Below are 18,921 nucleotides of genomic sequence, written 5' to 3'. Positions count from 1 at the left end.
TTGTTTGTGGATCTAGGGCCTACCAGCCCACAACTTGTGAGGCAAGACTACTTTGAGATTTTAACCTTGCCTAAATCTGAAAACATGAGATACAACCAGCCGCTATGATTTAGTGCTGCGTCCTCGTTGGAGCACTTTAGAAATGTCCCGCCCGCTGTCTGAGTCTCTCTAATCACAGCTCTGGACTCACATTCACATAATCGAGCAAAACGAGTACAGAGAAATAAAAGCACTGATTTTAAAATGAAGAAGAAAGAGAACCAAGCAAAAATGGCTAAAAACCAGAACTTTTGCCCTAGGAATGCAGCCTTGGTGGTTGATCATTGTGGTATTTTGACCAAAGCATGTCTCATGATTTGTTTTGACCCCAAAAGGTAAAATATGTCCTCTTTTTAAGTCAAAATGATTATTTTATGAAGTTTGTTGACCAAATGTAATGAACCCACTAAAGAATTTTGAGTGTTTTCGTATAAATTCTGTGGGAGTGTGAAAATTGTTTATCATAAGTTTGATCACCAGAGCTTAAATAAATGACAAACACAGAAAACAACATATACAGTGAAATCTTGACTTACGAGTGAATCAACTTGCGAATTTTCCAAGATACGAGCCGTCGCTTGGTTGATCTCTTGCTTTATAATGCGAGCCGAGAAATGAGTTACAAGCGAGCTTACGCCACCCGCCATTACGCGTCCCAGCGAGTGTTCAGTTCACTTACCTATCTGGCCCCATGGGCGTCTTTAGACCTGTTTTACGGAGGCTGTAGCCCCTCCTAAATGTTATGTAACTCCCCCCCCCCCAATTCTTTCATTTTCAACAACAGTTCTCTGTCTAAAGTTAGCCGTTGTCTATCTGTCTTTTATTGCTTTCTTGACAGAAAACACGCACGTAGTGTTGCCAACCGTCCTGTAAACTCAGTCATTGTCCCATATTTGGACACTAAAAGATTTTGAACTGATACGGGACGCGTTATGTTATGTTTTCTTGAGGTCACAGTTATGTTTGAGACAGAAACACGCAACTCGCTCTCAGCTAAAGCGAGGGGCAGATTCTGCACAGCTCCTGAACGTCATCTTTATTTAGCCAATCAGCAGCCATAGAGATATCTGTCCATTATTTAGTGCAGCAGCCAATGAAGTCACAGTCCCTCCTACAGCGGTTTGTTTTGCTGCGGTGCTGAGAGCAGCAGGTCAGAAACAGAGAACTACAGCTCTGCTTTAGATAAAACTAATGTTATCATAGCTCCTTGTGGCTTTGCTTAATCTGCACCTCGTCAAAGAAATTTGCTGCCCAGACCCCCCCAGTTTAAAGCTTAGCCTCCCTTATCGTTAATCTCTAATGACGGCCATGTCTTGCTGTGCAAGCATCTTAGTCGTATCACTGTTTTTTGTAGCATTGTAGCATTAAATGTGTAGCGAGTAAATTAAGCGATAGAGCATGAAAATAACTCCCGCAACCTCCTCCGCCAATCTCCTCCACCTTCGCCAGCATCTTCGTCTGATCTTCAAGGTAAATACACTTAATAGAACCAGTTTATTTCTTTACATTCTCTTTTATTATGTATTATCCTTTTTCTTGTATACATTTTTTGTTGTTTACAAATTATGTTTTCTTATTTGAAAACACGTAACAAAAGAATTGGAACAGATTAATAGCATTTCAATTCATTTTAATTGGATATACGAGCAAATTGAGTTCGGTCACAGAACGAATTAAACTCGTAAGTCAAGGTGTACTGTGTATTCATCTTCACTTACTCATTCACGGTTAGGAAATGCACCACAAGAGGGTGCTACTTATCACATTCTCACGCACACATGGTTACTCCACAATGGTGTTCTGTTCACATTAATGACATTGTGTGTCTTTGTTTTTAACTTTCGTGAGTACAGGAGGGCCTCGGGTTACGTCAGTCCCGAGTTACGATGTTTCGTGGTTACGACACGTCTCCCATTTACTGTATAAAGCCTTGTTTTGACTTAAGTGGTTTTGCATCGTAAACGTCGTAACGTGAACTTTGTGTGCGTGGCGCGGCGGAAGAATACACGGTTACGCGGCTCGGGACAGAGGAGGATAGGTATTAGGATAGGATCAGTGCTTACAGTATGTTATTTACATACAGTATGTATGTATGTTCCGACTTACACCGAAAATCAGTTTACGACGCGACGTAGGAACGGATCAACTTCGTAAGTCAAGGACCCCCTGTAGTCATATGTTTGGAACATTTGGAACATATGGAACATTTTCTCTTTGTTAACCCTCACTAAGGACAGAGTTTATTTATTTACTTATTTCTATGTTAAAGTTGTATTTTGTCTTTTAAACACCCACACTCGCACAGAGGGTTTGAATCATTATCTGCCTTCAGTGGAAACCCTTGTAATGAGGAACAGGTCTTTTGATCCAGAGCTCAGCTCTGCTGAGTTTAATCAGGCCTTTTTCAATTAGGACATGAAGAAAGGATCCAGTTCCAGTAAACTCATTATATCTAGTGGGTTAAAGCTGCTCAGCAGATTATTTGAAGCTCAGATCTAAAGAGGGCCTGGACCTGTGCTGGTTTTCACATTGTTTTCTTTTAACAAATATCATGCAGGTTTCATTCCTGATGTTTACACTCAATTATATTGAAAAGGAATATATCCTCTTTCCCATATCTAGCTGTTTACACTATAGTATAGTAAAAGAAGTAATATTTTTATTGTGAAATATACAATTTTGCAAGAATATTATGACCGCCTTATAACGTCAGCTCCTCTGACCATACAGGAGCCCTTTGTAGTTCTACAATTACAGACTGAAGTCCACCTACTGCTCTGCATACAATTCTGTTCTCTTTCACACTGCTCACAGAACAGGAATGATTTGGCTGGTGAATCATTCTCAGTGCTGCAATGACACTGTAAAATGGTGGTGGTGTCAGTGTGTGTTGAACTATGAATGGATCAGACACAGTAGTGCTGCCTGGAATTTTAGGGAATAATTGAGAATAATTCACCAACCAAAAACATCCAGCCAACAGCCTCCTTTGGGCAGTGTCTAGTATCCGACTAAAGAAAAATCAACAAAAAATGTGCAGCAACAGTTGAGCTACTATCGCTGAAATTATATCTACAAGGTGGACACTGAGTGGACACAGTGTTTAAAAGCCCCAGCAACACTGCCATGACGGCTCTAAAGCCCAGTGGATGGGTGCTTATAGGTGATACTTCAGATTGGGCATGGTGACTTTGGGCTCATGTGCAGCCTAGAATGTTGCTCACTGATATTTTTATTTATTGATTTTTTTTTTTAAATAGGCACTTCTTGCTGTCCTTCGTGAGAGCCATCGCACTCGTACGGTCTTCCGTAAAGTGGGCGGCTTTGTGTATGTGACATCGCTGCTGGTGGCTATGGAGCGCTCTCTAGGCTCTCATCCAGCTGGCGGCTGGGAGAAGGTCAATCAGAACCAGGTCTTCGAGCTCCTGCACACTGTCTTCTGCACGTTGACAGCCGCCATGCGCTACGAACCGGCTAATTCGCACTTCTTCCGCAATGAGATCCAGTATGAGAAGCTGGCGGATGCCGTCCGGCTGCTGGGCTGCTTCAGCGATGCCAAGAAACTGGTGCTGGCCACAGCTTTCCCGTCAAATGCCCAGCCCTTCCAGAGGCTGCTGGAGGATGAGGTGGTTCCGGCAGAAAATGTCAGCCCTGCTCTAAAACACTGCAGCAAACTCTTCATCTACCTGTACAAGATGGCCACTGACTCCTTTGACAGGTCAGGAATTGCCTGGATTTTTATTTATTTATTTATTTATTTTTTCTTTTTTTTTTTTTTTTTTCACTTTAACATTTATGCCGTGAAAACAATTTAATAAAAATTCTCCTCCATGAATTTTAACCTTACAGTTAAAGTAGGTCCAACTTTGCATCCAAATTTGGCTAAGAATTATGTAAACTGGTAGCGTCGCAGTCACACAGCTCCAGGGACCTATGTGTGTTCTCCCTGTGTCTGTGTGGGTTTCCTCCGGGTGACTGTCTGTGAGGAGTGTGGTGTGTTCTCCCTGTGTCTGCGTGGGTTTCCTCCGGGTGACTGTGAGGAGTGTGGTGTGTTCTCTCTGTGTCTGTGTGGGTTTCCTCCGGGTGACTGTCTGTGAGGAGTGTAGTGTGTTCTCCCTGTGTCTGCGTGGGTTTCCTCCGGGTGACTGTCTGTGAGGAGTGTGGTGTGTTCTCCCTGTGTCTGCGTGGGTTTCCTCCGGGTGACTGTGAGGAGTGTGGTGTGTTCTCTCTGTGTCTGTGTGGGTTTCCTCCGGGTGACTGTCTGTGAGGAGTGTAGTGTGTTCTCCCTGTGTCTGCGTGGGTTTCCTCCGGGTGACTGTCTGTGAGGAGTGTGGTGTGTTCTGCCTGTGTCTGCGTGGGTTTCCTCCTGGTGACTGTCTGTGAGGAGTGTGGTGTGTTCTCTCTGTGTCTGCGTGGGTTTCCTCCGGGTGACTGTCTGTGAGGAGTGTGGTGTGTTCTCCCTGTGTTTGCGTGGGTTTCCTCCTGGTGACTGTCTGTGAGGAGTGTGGTGTGTTCTCCCTGTGTTTGCGTGGGTTTCCTCCTGGTGACTGTCTGTGAGGAGTGTGGTGTGTTCTCCCTGTGTCTGTGTGGGTTTCCTACCACGGTCCAAAAACACAGGTTGGTAGGTGGATTGACAATGAGTGAAATAATGAAATATATAAACTGCATTCCTCAATCTTCACGTACATTCATCCTGAGTTTTTAAAGAAATTTTAAATTGACTCGTGGTTTTACGATAATAAATTAAAATAAGCAATAATTTTACGCATGTAGTATTTAACCCATAATACAGCTACATGAACTCAGGTGCAGAATTAATAAAATTTTTTCACCTACTATGAATAGTTTTGTATTTCAGCCACATTTTTATGTTGATATTGCTTTGTGAATGTTGTTTATTATTTTAATCTATTCATGGAATGATTGTTATGGATTTAAATCACTTTCTCCCTTAGTAGGCACCATTCAGTACTCAGATTGTAAAATAATGTGAGGACTCCGGTTCTGTGTTAGTGCTCTGGGTTCTGGCCACGTCCTGAACACGTGTTTGTATTTGCGTGTATCTGTTTCAGACTTGCATGTGCTGTAGCTGCTCTTCTCTCATTATTAATAAGCCAAAATAAGCTGTGCTGTGAGCTCTCTTTTCAGCTTGGACTAACTGCCTCCCTCTTTTATTCCTCTTTCTCTGTCTCTCCTCTACCTCTTCCTCTGCCTCCCCTGAAATCCATGGCATCACCTGGCTGCACATGCGGGGTGTGTGTGTGTGTGTGTGTGTGTGGATCTTCACCCGGCTGTGGGTGGGATTTTGGCTTTGTGTGCTGTCTTTGAATGTGTGTGTGTGTAGTCGTGCGGAGCAGGTGCCCCCCTGCCTGACTCACGAGACCTCGCTCCCCTCTCCTTGGGGCACGCCAGCACTCGCCAGGAAGAGGTACTGCGCTCTGCAGTTTTCTGTTCTCTCTTGCTTTGCCCCTTCCACCAAATCTACGCCTGTCTTTTTCTCCCTCTTTGTCTCCCTTTATCACTGGCTCCATCTCATTTAGGGTTGTGCCTGATGAAAGGTTTTTTTTTTTCTTTTCCCCCATCAAACAGATGGCTTTATTTCAGGCTCAAAGGCAACTAATTATCATCCAACCCTTAGAAAATATTGGGTTAATCAACATCTGAAAATGAAGTGTGATTAGATTTAAATCTCGGTTTAAAAAGAGAGCCATTTTTCAAATGGCGAGACAACTTTTGTTGAAACGTACATGTGTTTAAACCTTTTAAATTGGAACCTTTAACTTAATAAAGCAGAGCTCCTAAACCGACAGTGTGGCACTGCGCTCAATGTTAGTCTCAAACCTGAAGCTTATTTTCTAAAATCACTCAATCAAAACTGCAATCCTGAGGGAAAACTGTGATTAGACGTTCTCCCCAGATCATTTAATCTGTTTGGTCTTCTGCAGTTTGCAACAGTTTTCATTTTTATCAGGATTGAAGGTGCTTGATGCCCTCATCAACACAGTTGTACTTCCACTGAGTCTTACTTGACCAAGAGTGCTACGCTTGATTCGTCAGTTTACAGATTTGGAGGGGATAGTGCATCTCATTCCTGCATTTTGACGCCTCTTAACCTCTCCGTTTAGTGCTTGTTCCCTTGAACAGAAGAATGCAATGCTGTGTTCATGACCAAGTGGGAACTGGGACATTTCTGACCTCCCAGTGGAGAACAATCCCTTTGAACATGTCCCTCCTACTCAGAAAGTCAGATTCCCAAGACTTCTTCAAGTGGCTAATGTGCAGTGTCGGTTCAACAGGGAGGTCCCTACACAAGAGATAATAGCATGTTAATTATTTTTAAACAGACATTTGAGTGTTTGTGTTTTAGGTTTAGTTTTATTTTTGATTTTTTATAAGGGTTACGATTTATTTTTATAAAATTACGAATTTTGCCATTTCCTTAAACAAAATAAATTTTAAATTACAATAAACTACATCCACTTTGAACATATAAAACGCAAATCAAACAGATCGTAAAGTGCTTTTATTTGCTCTCTGCAGCCAAACAAGTGCAGCTCAGCTAACTGAGAGCAGCCCCTTTCCCCAACATTAAACATCTGAATTTGCATAGGTGGTGTGTAGGAGGTTCGGATTTGGGAAATTCAAAGCTCCCAGTTGCCATGAACGCAGCATGAGTTATCTGCTTCTTTCCTTGATCATCTTCTCTCGCTCTATCCTCCTCTCATTCTCTGCACCCACCTCAGCTGCCTTGTCAAGCTGTTCTGCTGGCCCCGTAAGCTTGCATTTGCAAAAAACATCCTTTCAAGCAGTTCTGCTGACAGCATTTTAAGCCCCTGCTTTCTCCCCCTCTTATCTCCTTGGGGAGTTTTGATCAGTAATTAATGGTTCCTCAAGGCCAGCCTTTAATTGACCTGAGGCAAATCTCTAGTAGGGTGAGAATGTAGGCATAGAATGAGTGTAGAGCACCCCTGCTTACTGCTGTTTCCAATAATCACCTATTTTTAAAAATTCATTTCATGGAACTGACCTGTAACTCATTCACATTTTCACTTACTCAACCACGTTTATCAGAATGCTCCAAAAGGGGTGCTTTCCAGTGCTTCTCAGTGTTCCTGTTTCATGTGAAAGAAGGGTGCTGTGCCTCTGTGTAATGACGAGATAAATTCATATTCCTACAAAGTTAGATTGATGTCCAGAAATATGAAATTCACTGAATGAATTAGACAGGACAGGAGTAGTGATGACTTTGTAAGCTGACCTTCATTCTCTTGCACAACAGACACGGCTACCACAGTTCCTCCAACTCGGCCCCAGTCAAAGCCATCGCAGACTTAAAGCTGTACCTGGGAAACCCGTCTCAGCACTCCTCCGACCCTGTCGTCATTCACCCAGGGGCTGTCCTGGCCATGCTGGACCTGCTGGCCTCGGTCTGCTCTGACACGCAACCTGAGGTATGAACTTCTCAATGGTCTGCAGTTAACATCATGAATCAGTATTTTGAAGCACTTGACTTAAACCTGGTTGGCTTCTAATTTGATGAAGTTTGGAGATCCTCTTCTAGTTCTATTGAGTACTTAAAAACTTTAACAACGTAGTACATTTAAAGGCGACATATTTTACCCCTTTTCTAGAATTTACACCATCCATTTCCTGACAGATTCCGCACTTAAACAAGTTCAGGAAACCTTCCAATTGCGTTCCCTTCAAGCACTGCATAAGTTCCTTGCGAGACCCACCCACCTCCCCCAAAATGTTGGTCTCTGTTTAAAAGCTTTGTGGGGAACAAAGCTGCATGATTTCACACGTCAGGTTTACTGCCAAAATGAATCACACTGTAAATTCCAGGCTAAATTTATCACTGAGCTGTACTGGCAGGTTCACACCTACAGCTTGAGCCACATTTATCACTGAAGGGCATCGCTGAAGCTGTGACTGTGATAGAAGACCCATAAGGAAAATGTTAAGTGAAAAGCTTTAAAGGTGATGCTCGGGATTTTAATCAATAAACACTTTTTTTAAATATATATAAAATCCTGAGGATTTTTCGTCATCAGTTGCTAGTTCCCCAGTCTGTTTGCGTGTTGGAAACCGCTCTAATTCTCCTCAAAATGGCATTTATTCATTTTTCAGTGGATACATGTTGTCAGGAGAAATTCATTACATATGATTTCAAGTTTTTAATATACCCATCCTTACACGGAGCCAGAAGACGTGGGTATGAATATATCCGTTAATGTTTGAGAACTCATATGTGAAAAATATGTATCTCCAAAAAAGCTACTTTACAAGAGAGAGTAAAACCCTTCTTAACTTTCAATGGAAGTCAATGTAAAGGATTATATTCAAAGTGTGCTCCAGTTTTGGAGTGTTTGTATTAGTCCATTCATTGTGAAGGACGGCTGCTGTGTTTAAATTATGTTGTAAACTAAAAAACTGACAAAAATAAAGATTTAAAGTTTTTCATTGGATATCAGCAATGTGTATGTGTACATTTTACCCATTCTCTCTTTCTACCTCAATCTAGGGCTGTCCCGAAAATACCATTTTTAGGGCTTCGGTCGCATAATTCGCTAAATATTTGAATATTCTGTGTGCGAGTGTGTGTGTGTGTTGCGCTAACTCGCTCCCTGATTCTGTGTGGCTAAGGGCACAGAGTACATGAGTTAAAGGCTAAGCACCGCTTAATGGACCTCCATGACTATTTCACATTATTGTAGTTACTGACAGATAGAAGTATGAATTAAAATGAAAATAGCAGCTTAATTTGCTTTAAAACTGACAATTTTATTAAATTGACGGAAAAACCCGAGCTCGCTATGGAAATTCTTGAACGCGACCGTGACGTCACTGGTGGACAACAGCTGAACAACGCCGCGGTAAAACACCGTTATGACTGACTGTTATGACAGTATCTAGCTAAATAACCAACACTATTCATGACAATAGCCTAGCAATAAGCTAAACTCAAATGTAGAGGTACCGTTATTCTTGTAAATGTGATCGAAGTCGAACTCGAATTCATCCGACACTATAAACCTCCGTAATGCAGCTACGTAGCCGAGTATAATCTGAGCCACCGAGTTTAGCAAGTCAAGCTAACGTTAACTAACACCAACTAAAACAGGCGAAGTGAGTGTCCTTACCCTGTTTACCTCCATGTTACAGAGGCTCTTGAACACCTTTCGTTGGTGTCCTTACATGCCCATGTTGTTGGAAAAGCGCCAGTGAAATGAGCTACAGATAACGGAGTGAGCGGATGGTCCTTTCCAAAATGCCCGTTTAAAGTTGACAAATTTAGTCCATTTTCTGGATATTTTGGGATCTTTGGGCCATTTGTGCACAGATACACTGATACACTGTGCACAGATCCCACTGTACATTGAATGATTGCAGCCAAAAACAACACACCTTTTCGTCATTTTGCATTAAATTATGTGCAGCTTCTAGAGTTGTTGTCCACCATCTACGTCACAGGCAAGACGCCTATTAGAGTTTCCCAACACCGTGGGTGGAGGGGGGGTGGGGGACCAACGGTCTTTTAAACCTTATTCCTTGAATTAGTAAGAAATAACATGTTTTCTGACTATCAATAAACACAAGTTAGGAACTCAAATTCCACTGTATTTATTTGTTTGACACTTTCATAGAGCGGTGTTTAGCCTTTAACCAGAGCTTTGTGGAGGTGATCTGGTCTAATTTGAGGTATAAGACTAACAAAATTAACTGTAGCTTCAAAACACATCGTTGTAAATCGGTTGTTGTAGTGTGTTTTAGGCTTCATTTGGGACTTTAAGGCTGAAGACAGGTTGAGTGACACTTTTCGAGACATACCCTGGGATTTATTATTATTATTATTATATATATAATATATATATTATTATATATATAATATAAAAAAATATATATATATATATATATATATATATATATATATATATATATATATATATATATATATATATATATATATATATATATATATATATAGGTTTTACATTTCACCAAATGGAGGGCACTATTTGTTTAGTACCTGTCACTGCACCCAGGCGTTGGAATCCACACAGACCACAGGAACACTGTCCCCTCTTGACCCTATCAACACCACTTTCAGCAACCATCCAAGATTTACTTGGAGGTCTTCCATCCGAGTACTGGCCCATACCTGCTTAGCTTCAGTGGATTTGCATGTTCAGGTGCCTTGGAGTATTCAGGACTAAAATCTTAAATAAACAATGAAGCTCTCATTTCTGTCCACAGCATGCTCTGGACCTGCAGCTGGCGGTGGGAAACATCCTTCAGGTTCTGGTGCACTCTGAGAGGAACCAGCAGATCCTGTGTGAGGCAGGACTTCACGCTCGCCTCCTGCAGCGCTGCAGCTGTGCCATGGCAGACGAGGACCACCCACTTCACCCGCCGCTGCAGAGGATGTTCGAGAGGCTTGCCTCACAGGCTCTGCAGCCCATGGTGCTCCGGTCAGTCTCAACTCTTTTGCAGCATCTCACAGCAATGGCATGTTTCTACATTTCAAAGATCTTAGTTCAACCAACATGATGCAGTTCAGTTTTGCGGAGCCCAACAAAATTCAGGGTAAATATATGGTTGCTTTATCACAATGTTGCCGTACTTGGCCCCCATACTCCTGTCAACTTGAAGGTGGGGGTTTTGGAGCTGTAATAGAGCGGTGGGATGCAGTGGCTATTTTCATATTCATAAACCTGTGAGTGATGAATGAAGACAACGGGAAAACACTTTTGTTTTATTGTGTTTCTTCAAAATTACTTCTGAATAAGTCATATGTCATTTTGATGAATAGAGGTGGGATGTTAGGGTTTTAATTAATGACCAGAAGTGGGTTTTAAAGGAATGGTTTAGTGAACAATAATCAAATCTATCAATTAAGAAGCTGCTGGTCACTATTGATTTTTTTTTTACTTTACAAGGGAGGAAAATTCACCTCTAATGTAGCTTAATTAATTTTTAATTAATTTACAAATGATTTAAGCTGATGTGCACCGTGCAACACTCACTGTGTCCTAGTGAAAATGTGGTTTCTGTTAATTGTGTTTTGATGTGAGTGCTTTAGCCCATTGTTGTTGACCAACTGGAATTTTTGTGGGTTATTGTGCAGTTTTTTCATCTTCATGCTCTCTTTGAGCTTTTTTTGTTTTCTTTTTCCAGCTGAGACCAGATGAAATTGATCTTTTCAACACTGTTTCTGCCGTGGCTCCCAGAGGATTAGATTTTGTACCTCATTCGATTTTGCTTGTAAATAAAATACTCCCACCATGTGCTAGATTGCCTGATTAACCAAACGAACCCCCAGTAATAAAATCTGAGTGCTCTTCTACTTCTTTGCAGAGAAAATGATCATATTTGACAGGTCTTGATATTATTCAAAGTTCTCTGTGGGTATTCTGTAAGAACTACGCTGGCAGATTAGCGTTTTCAATTTTCCACGTGGCTGGTCAGTTGTGATGGAGGATGCAGATTCACGCCAGTAGCGAATGACAGTAACTCTACATATCCGTGGTGTCACACTTGCTGGAGATCACACATTATTAGTGCTATATTTTGGCTTTTAGTGTTCCCTCGTTGTAAAAGTAATTGGTCCAAAACTAGGTTTATTCCCTGACAACAAAAACAACACATGATACAGTGAAGTTATATTCTTTACAGTGTCAGATTGACACAGTTAAACTGATATTATTTAAAAGATTTAGCTTAAAGTGCACACTGAGTATAAAAAAAAAGTAAACAAAAATAAAATAATAATAATTGATTAAAAATTTAGTTTGATGTGTTCTCCCTGTGTCTGTGTGGGTTTCCTCCTGTGAAGAGTGTCTCAAAAGTGACCGTAGGTGTGAGTGTGCGAGTGAGTGTGTGACTGTGTGTTGCCCTGTGAAGGCGCCAGTCCATCTTGGGCAATGGATAATCTTTATTGTCTATCACCAGGCCATGAACTAATCCACATTTCGTTTAAAGTATGTTAAATTAAATTTTTCTTTTTTTTTTCTTTCAATTTATGATATTTCTGCTATTTTGCTGGAAGCTTGTATTGTTCACACAACTGCAGTTTTCATTTGGCACAAGACTGCGATATGATGCTGATAGATGACCCAAGCACAATGTGGTCATTAAGAAGCCGCAAGAACCTGAAAGATTAAACAGATTACCACAGTTGCCATTTTATCAGCAGCAATAAGATAAGGAGGTGGAGATTTAGTTTCTTTCCTCCTTTAGTATCTTCTCTCCCTCAGCAACCTTAATATTATAATCAGATTACATTTGTTTAGTGTAAAAGGAGTTTAAGGAGCTATATATTCCAAAAGTGGATTAATAATTACTATAGCTTTGTCTGCAGGGTGCCTACAGCATGTTTGACATATTCCAGCAAAGCAACAAATCACAGGCAAATGATGGATTTGTGGAGTTATTCTCCTTGAGCCGTAAAATTCACTCGTGTTGAAGAGTAAAACAGTTTAATGGTAATGCTATCTGTTGTCTTATTTTGACCTGACGATAAACTGTGTTTTATTCCACAGGGAGTTTCTGCGATTGGGGAATCCTCTGAACTGCGGTGCTTGGGATAAGAAGCTCCTGAAACAGTATCGGGTTCACAAGCCTAGCTCCCTCAGTTATGAGGCTGAAGCCAGAAGTAAGTAGAAGCAATGATTTCTTTCTTTTGTACCTTTTTAACTGGTCGTAAACTGATCATAACTTACGTCAGTGAGGTTCCCTGCATTTGAGAAGAGAACAGCGCTTGCTGTGGTTTCATGGGGTCAGTCTTTAAAAAGTCAGTGCTCACGTATATCATCAAACAAAGCATATTTTCTTTCTCTTTCTCCTGCCTTACTGGCAGTAACTATAGCTGGTGGTTAAATTGCTTTTCTGAAGATGAGCTCTCTGCCACCACTGTTGCTGAGGGAATAACCTTTAGGATCTCAACTCTCTGAAGGAACCCTTTAGCAACTTTCAATGGCAAAGGTTTTACCATTGCACACTAGGGTGGCTCGACTTAATTGGAGCAATCCGGCCAGCTTTAAACACACGACCTCATCGCAAGAAGTCAAACTCATCTTCCCTCAGCACATTACCTGATGGGAAAACGTCAGCTGATCTTGATTAAACAGAAAGACGCTTTCTTATGAGAAACTTCAGAAGTCGATCATGACAGTGGCGAACCAAAACAGGATATGCAAACGAGTTTCATTCGAGAGGAGTCTTTGTTCTGCTTTCTGAGCATTTGATTTTCAGGCTTTAACACATGGCTGGGGTGGTGATTTGTATGTTCCACTTTTTTTCCACTGACTTTTTAACCTAGGTTATTTTTTTTTTTGCCAAAACACATAGAGGTTTTGTACAATGTGGCTGTTCTGATACAGTCATACAGGCCTGTATGCCCTATTGGCATTCCTTTCTTTTTCTTGATATTGGGAGCTTCATCTTTCATTATCCAACACTGCTATATATATATGCAGCCTATTTTCCGAGTTGTATTGCTTTAACAAAACCAGAGACCTGTATATATTGTTGCACATTCTTTTTGCACATTTTTCCCTATATATCTCTCTATTACACGCTAATGTTTACTGTACTATACGGTTTTCTATTACTTATTTTTATACTTATAATACACCATATACAGGAGTTGGAGAATGAAAGTGAAACACCTGGTTTTAGACCACAATAGTTTATTAGTACGGTGTAGGGCCTCCTTTTGCGGCCAATACAGTGTCAGTTCGTCTTGGGAATGACATATACAAGTCCTGCACAGTGGTCAGAGGGATTTGAAGCCATTCTTCTTGCAGGATAGTGGCCAGGTCTCTACGTGATGCTGGTGGAGGAAAACGTTTCCTGACTCGCTCCTCCAAAACACCCCACAGTGTCTCAATAATATTTAGATCTGGTGACTGTGCAGGCCATGGGAGATGTTCAACTTCACTTTCATGTTCATCAAACCAATTTTTCACCAGTCTTGCTGTGTGTATTGGTGCATTGTCGTCCTGATACACGGCACCGCCTTCAGGACACAATGTTTGAACCATTGGATGCACATGGTCTTACTGGTGCAATGTGTAATTAACGAAGATTGGTCACCAGGCTGCTCCAGTTTAGCCATGAAATCTCCCACACTACAATGACAGGTGTTTCAGTTTCATTGTCTAACCCCTGTATATAATAAACTTATATATTACACTTGGTTTTCTAGAAACGCGCGATGTTAAATAAACACATTTATTAGATATTTGTCTCTATATTCCTACACGGTTCTACACACTTTCTCCCAAACTAACAGTCTGTTTTTGTCATTGCAGACAGCATGACCACGTCGATGGAGGGCTTTGGGCCGGACAGTGTATTTGCAGTGAATGAAGACAACAGTCAGTACAGGATCAGCCGCAGCCTGGTGCGCTCACCTGAGGGCAGCACCGTGCCCCTCACACGGGTCAAGTGCTTGGTCTCAATGACCACGCCACATGATATCCGCCTTCATGGGTCTGCAGTCACGCCTGCGTTTGTGGAGTTCGACACTTCACTTGAGGGTTTTGGGTACGTAAGTGGTGGGGTTTTTGGGAATATTTTGATAAAAATCAAATTGTTAATTAAGTTCTTGTTGTATAGCTGTTAGTTGTGTTATGTAGCAACCCACCTGAGGCCAGAGTTTGTTTTATAGACAGTGGTATGCCATTCAAACTTGTTTATATTTGAGGAAATTCCTACCCTCCAAAAGTTACATAGTGCAGTTTCTGCAGTGCTGAGCTGAGAGTAGCAACAAAAGTAGCACTATTTAATGTCAGAGAAACATTACGGTGATTTTGAAAGCTTTATATTAAAGGTGGGGCGGCACGGTGGCGCAGCAGGTTAGTGTCACAGTCACACAGCTCCAGGGACCTGGAGGTTGTGGGTTCGATTCCCGCTCCGGGTGACTGTCTGTGAGGAGTTGGTGTGTTCTCTCTGTGTCTGCGTGGGTTTCCTCCGGGTGACTGTCTGTGAGGAGTGTGGTGTGTTCTCCCTGTGTCTGCGTGGGTTTCCTCCGGGTGACTGTCTGTGAGGAGTGTGGTGTGTTCTCCCCGTGTCTGCGTGGGTTTCCTCTGGGTGACTGTCTGTGAGGAGTGTGGTGTGTTCTATCTGTGTCTGCGTGGGTTTCCTCTGGGTGACTGTCTGTGAGGAGTGTTGTGTGTTCTATCTGTGTCTGCGTGGGTTTCCTCCGGGTGAATGTCTGTGAGGAGTGTGGTGTGTTCTTCCTGTGTCTGTGTGGGTTTCCTCCGGGTGACTGTCTGTGAGGAGTGTGGTGTGTTCTCCCTGTGTCTGCGTGGGTTTCCTCCGGGTGACTGTCTGTGAGGAGTTGGTGTGTTCTCTCTGTGTCCGCGTGGGTTTCCTCCGGGTGACTGTCTGTGAGGAGTTGGTGTGTTCTCTCTCTGTCTGCGTGGGTTTCCTCCGGGTGACTGTCTGTGAGGAGTTGGTGTGTTCTCTCTCTGTCCGCGTGGGTTTCCTCCGGGTGACTGTCTGTGAGGAGTTGGTGTGTTCTCTCTCTGTCCGCGTGGGTTTCCTCCCACAGTCCAAAAACACATGTTGGTAGGTTGATTGGTGACTCAAAAGTATCCGTAGGTGTGAGTGTGTGTGTCTGCGTTGCCCCCTCCAGGGTGTATTCCCGCCTTGCGCCCAATGATTCCAGGTAGGCTCTGGACCCACCGCGACCCTGAACTGGATAAGGGTTACAGATAATGAATGAATGAATGAATGAATATATTAAAGTTAAAATTATAGTCTGTATCCTACCAACACACCCACTATGAAACAAGATGACCCAGTTAGTTTTCTGAGGGCTGCCTAGGTCACAAAACATGGTATAATACAAGTCATTCTGATTTTGCTCTACTTCTGCCCTCGAGTAGAGATTTAGGATTGTCTCGCCCCCTCATCTGAGTCCCTCCTGGACCTGCTTTTATGTGAGAGCACAAAGATGAGGTTAAATGGACCAAAAGTAAGACAAGCACAGATAAATGAGAGTTCTGAGCAAAATAAAACAGCAGAAACCGAGAAGAAAGAGTGCAGTGCTGTTCCGTTTGCTGCTGTAGAAGAGAATATATGTCAGTGTTGTCTCTGCACTGAGCTTTGTATAAATTCAGTGACAGGTAATATTCAAACTTATCTTTCAACTTGATAAAGCTGAAGACCATGCTGTGAACAGTGCCTTCAAAATTTCAAGCTTGTTTTGCTGTTCGTTCTGAATGAGAAAGATTACGAGGAAGGCACCATTTCTCTGAAGGGTCTTGCCCCAGATTTAGGTTAACAAAAGTCAGACAGATATTTGAAATGCCTCTTAAATCTCTCAACCTGTCAGAGTTGAAAGCAGAGCACATTCCCGCCTGGTTTTATTTAAGATAATTCAGTCAGAATGCTGTGAACAGGCTCAAGATAACTCCTGTCTTTTATATTTGATAGTTTTCATGAATTATGTAGAGGCAAGGAATACAGCAGGACTCATTATTGTTCTGTGGTGTTAATGCTGATTTTGAAGGTTAGCTTCAACGACCCACATATTTCCAGAGCTGCAAGGCTTCTGATTTTTAGCATCGAACATCAAAAGCAGTTTGGTCAGTGAGACCTTGGTTCAGTTCGCTCTTGGCTGCAGCCCCACCATTTGTCGGATCTGGGTTAAATGTTGCTAAGCCATTTGTGTTTGTTGCAGAGCAACAATGAGTAATATATACTTCATCCTGAAGTAAAGCTAGCCTCGTTTAACCAGGACTTTAGATTAGCACTACAGTTGCACTCGTTTTGAAAATGATTTACCAGTTCAGTTGCACTAAAAATACAGATGACATCAAAACAAACACAACGCTATGCAATAAATGCAGTTTTTATATCAATGGGAAATTTGATTATCACACAGCTGTTAACACACAAAGACAGAACGGCATTCTCTCTCCATCTTTTGTCTCAACACAAGCTCTGAGTTGCTGTTGTTTAGCTGAAAATTAAAGGTGCAGCATTGACTGCACTGTCCCACATTTACTCTAACACACACACAGCCCCCATCTGGATGTATGAAATATTCATATTAACTCTTTCCATGTTGAGCCGGGCGGAGCGGATTAATGGAGTCGCAGCTGGGCTGAAGCTTCTGAGGGCTGGTGGACAGCTCTTTGGGAGAGGGTGGGGGTGGCTGGATTGGGGTCCATTAACACATTTGTACCCCAGACATACCCTGACCTGACACACATACTCTCACTCCCCCCCCCCCCCAACCAACACACACACACACAGGCTGGTGGTAGAGCAGTGTCTGGTTGTTTTTGTTAGAGGATATGAGGAAACATCTGGTGATTTAACTCGACAGAATCTTCTGTTTCGCTTTGTAGACAATGCTGGCGTCAGTAAATGGAAATCAAAGCAACAGATTTTACATCAGTACTGGAAAACAAATGGCTTTGTACACTGACACAGTTATGAATAATACAAATGTAAATACAGGGGGTCCTCAACTTACGCCTATCCTCCTCGGTCCCGAGCCGCGTCACTGTGTATTCTTCCGCCGCGCAGCGCACACCAAACACGAAGTTCACGTTTCGATGTTTACAACGCACAACCAATTAAGTTGAAACAAGACTTTATTCAGTAAATGGGAGATGTCGTAACCACGAAACATCGTAACCCGAGGACCTCCTGTATCACATATATATTGGGTTTTAAACTACTGATCACCTTGGGGAAGGAGATCTAAGTAGTAGCTCGCATGTTATTTGGCTACAATGCTCTTCAAATAAGTTACATATAAGACATACAGAGGTAAAATAGTAGTAGCAGAAAAGTAATGAAACCAGCTTGGTTTTGCATTATTTTTCCACTTTTTAAATTAAACTTGTAGACATTAATGGGGTGTTGTTACATGTATTTTTCACAATATCTCAGTCTGCCCCATTAGTAGAGGGCATAGGTGCTTACGCGTTGTTTTGAATCAATGGGTGTTCTGTTCTTTTCTAATTACAGGGGGATTAATGGTGGGAATCAGCCCTGTACAGTTGATGGACAGAAAGATTAGGTCGAAAAAGGCTTGAGGGTTATTTCAATGTATTTTTTACACGGTGCATATTTGTGTTGATGTATAAGGTATAAAGTGGAGCACAAAGTCACTAGAGCTGTTAATCTGTTATTTATCTTCTATATCTATATTATGCTATATCTATATTACTCTTTTTTCCTTCGATTACCCCCCCTCCCCCCCCCCCCCCCCCCCTGGTCTGCGTCCTTTTTTATATTTATTTTTTTCTTTCTTTGTGTTGATGTATAAGGTATAAAGTGGAGCACAAAGTCACTAGAGCTGTTTGAAATATGTGAAGAATTTACAGGAACAAAATGCACAAAATGGATATAAAGAGTGTGCCAAGTGAGCTCACTGATCTCTCTCTCCCTTTCTCTCTCTCTCTCTCTCTCTCTCTCTCTCTCTCTCTCTCACTCTCTCTCTCTCTCACACACACCATCCAGCTGCTTGTTTTTGCCAAGTCTGGCCCCTCACAATGCACCGTCTAACAATGCCAACACATCTGGAGTGAGTGACGGAGCTGTTGTCAGTGGAATGGGAAATGGTCAGTATTTCAGTGTTCTCTCGTTCTCCCTCTCTTTCTCTCTCTCTCTCTCTCTCTCTCTCTCTGGCTCTCACACAATCCTTGACTCAGCAAAAAGTAGCCCACTTTCCCATCTCTTTTCTGTCCATAGGCAGGTGCTGATAAAGGCAAAGTTCATTGCTGAGACCTGGGCTGAGCAAGTTGTGGGGAAAAAAAAATGTTAATAATCTGTATTTTGACAATGATTTAAATTGCAATTTTTATCTATAAAGTGAGGTCTAAGACAAGAAGACGGCTAAATAAAAATGCCTTG

General features: G+C 42.0%; 1 protein-coding gene across 8 annotated transcripts in view; it reads left to right on the top strand.

Annotated features, from left to right (window-relative positions):
* LOC136677749 (WD repeat and FYVE domain-containing protein 3-like) overlaps positions 1 to 18,921 on the top strand; it is a 100,513-nt gene that overhangs the window by 39,198 nt on the left and 42,394 nt on the right. For 7 of the 8 annotated variants that reach the window (XR_010796421.1, XM_066655355.1, XM_066655354.1 and 4 more), the window contains exons 12-18: positions 3,300 to 3,757; positions 5,384 to 5,467; positions 7,319 to 7,490; positions 10,297 to 10,511; positions 12,582 to 12,694; positions 14,355 to 14,589; positions 18,529 to 18,629. Coding sequence is in view for 7 of the 8 variants with exons in the window: in XM_066655355.1 (XP_066511452.1) it covers positions 3,300 to 3,757; positions 5,384 to 5,467; positions 7,319 to 7,490; positions 10,297 to 10,511; positions 12,582 to 12,694; positions 14,355 to 14,589; positions 18,529 to 18,629 (1,378 nt within the window). In the remaining variant the exon portion in view is untranslated. The remainder of the gene's footprint in view (positions 1 to 3,299; positions 3,758 to 5,383; positions 5,468 to 7,318; positions 7,491 to 10,296; positions 10,512 to 12,581; positions 12,695 to 14,354; positions 14,590 to 18,528; positions 18,630 to 18,921) is intronic. The other variant, XM_066655356.1, reaches the window with a different exon arrangement.

The sequence above is a fragment of the Hoplias malabaricus genome, chromosome Y, assembly GCF_029633855.1.
Source record: "Hoplias malabaricus isolate fHopMal1 chromosome Y, fHopMal1.hap1, whole genome shotgun sequence".
In the NCBI taxonomy this organism is placed as follows: Eukaryota; Metazoa; Chordata; class Actinopteri; order Characiformes; family Erythrinidae; genus Hoplias; species Hoplias malabaricus.
The sequence above is the reverse complement of the archived record's forward strand: the minus strand, read 5'-3'. Positions and strand labels throughout refer to the sequence as shown.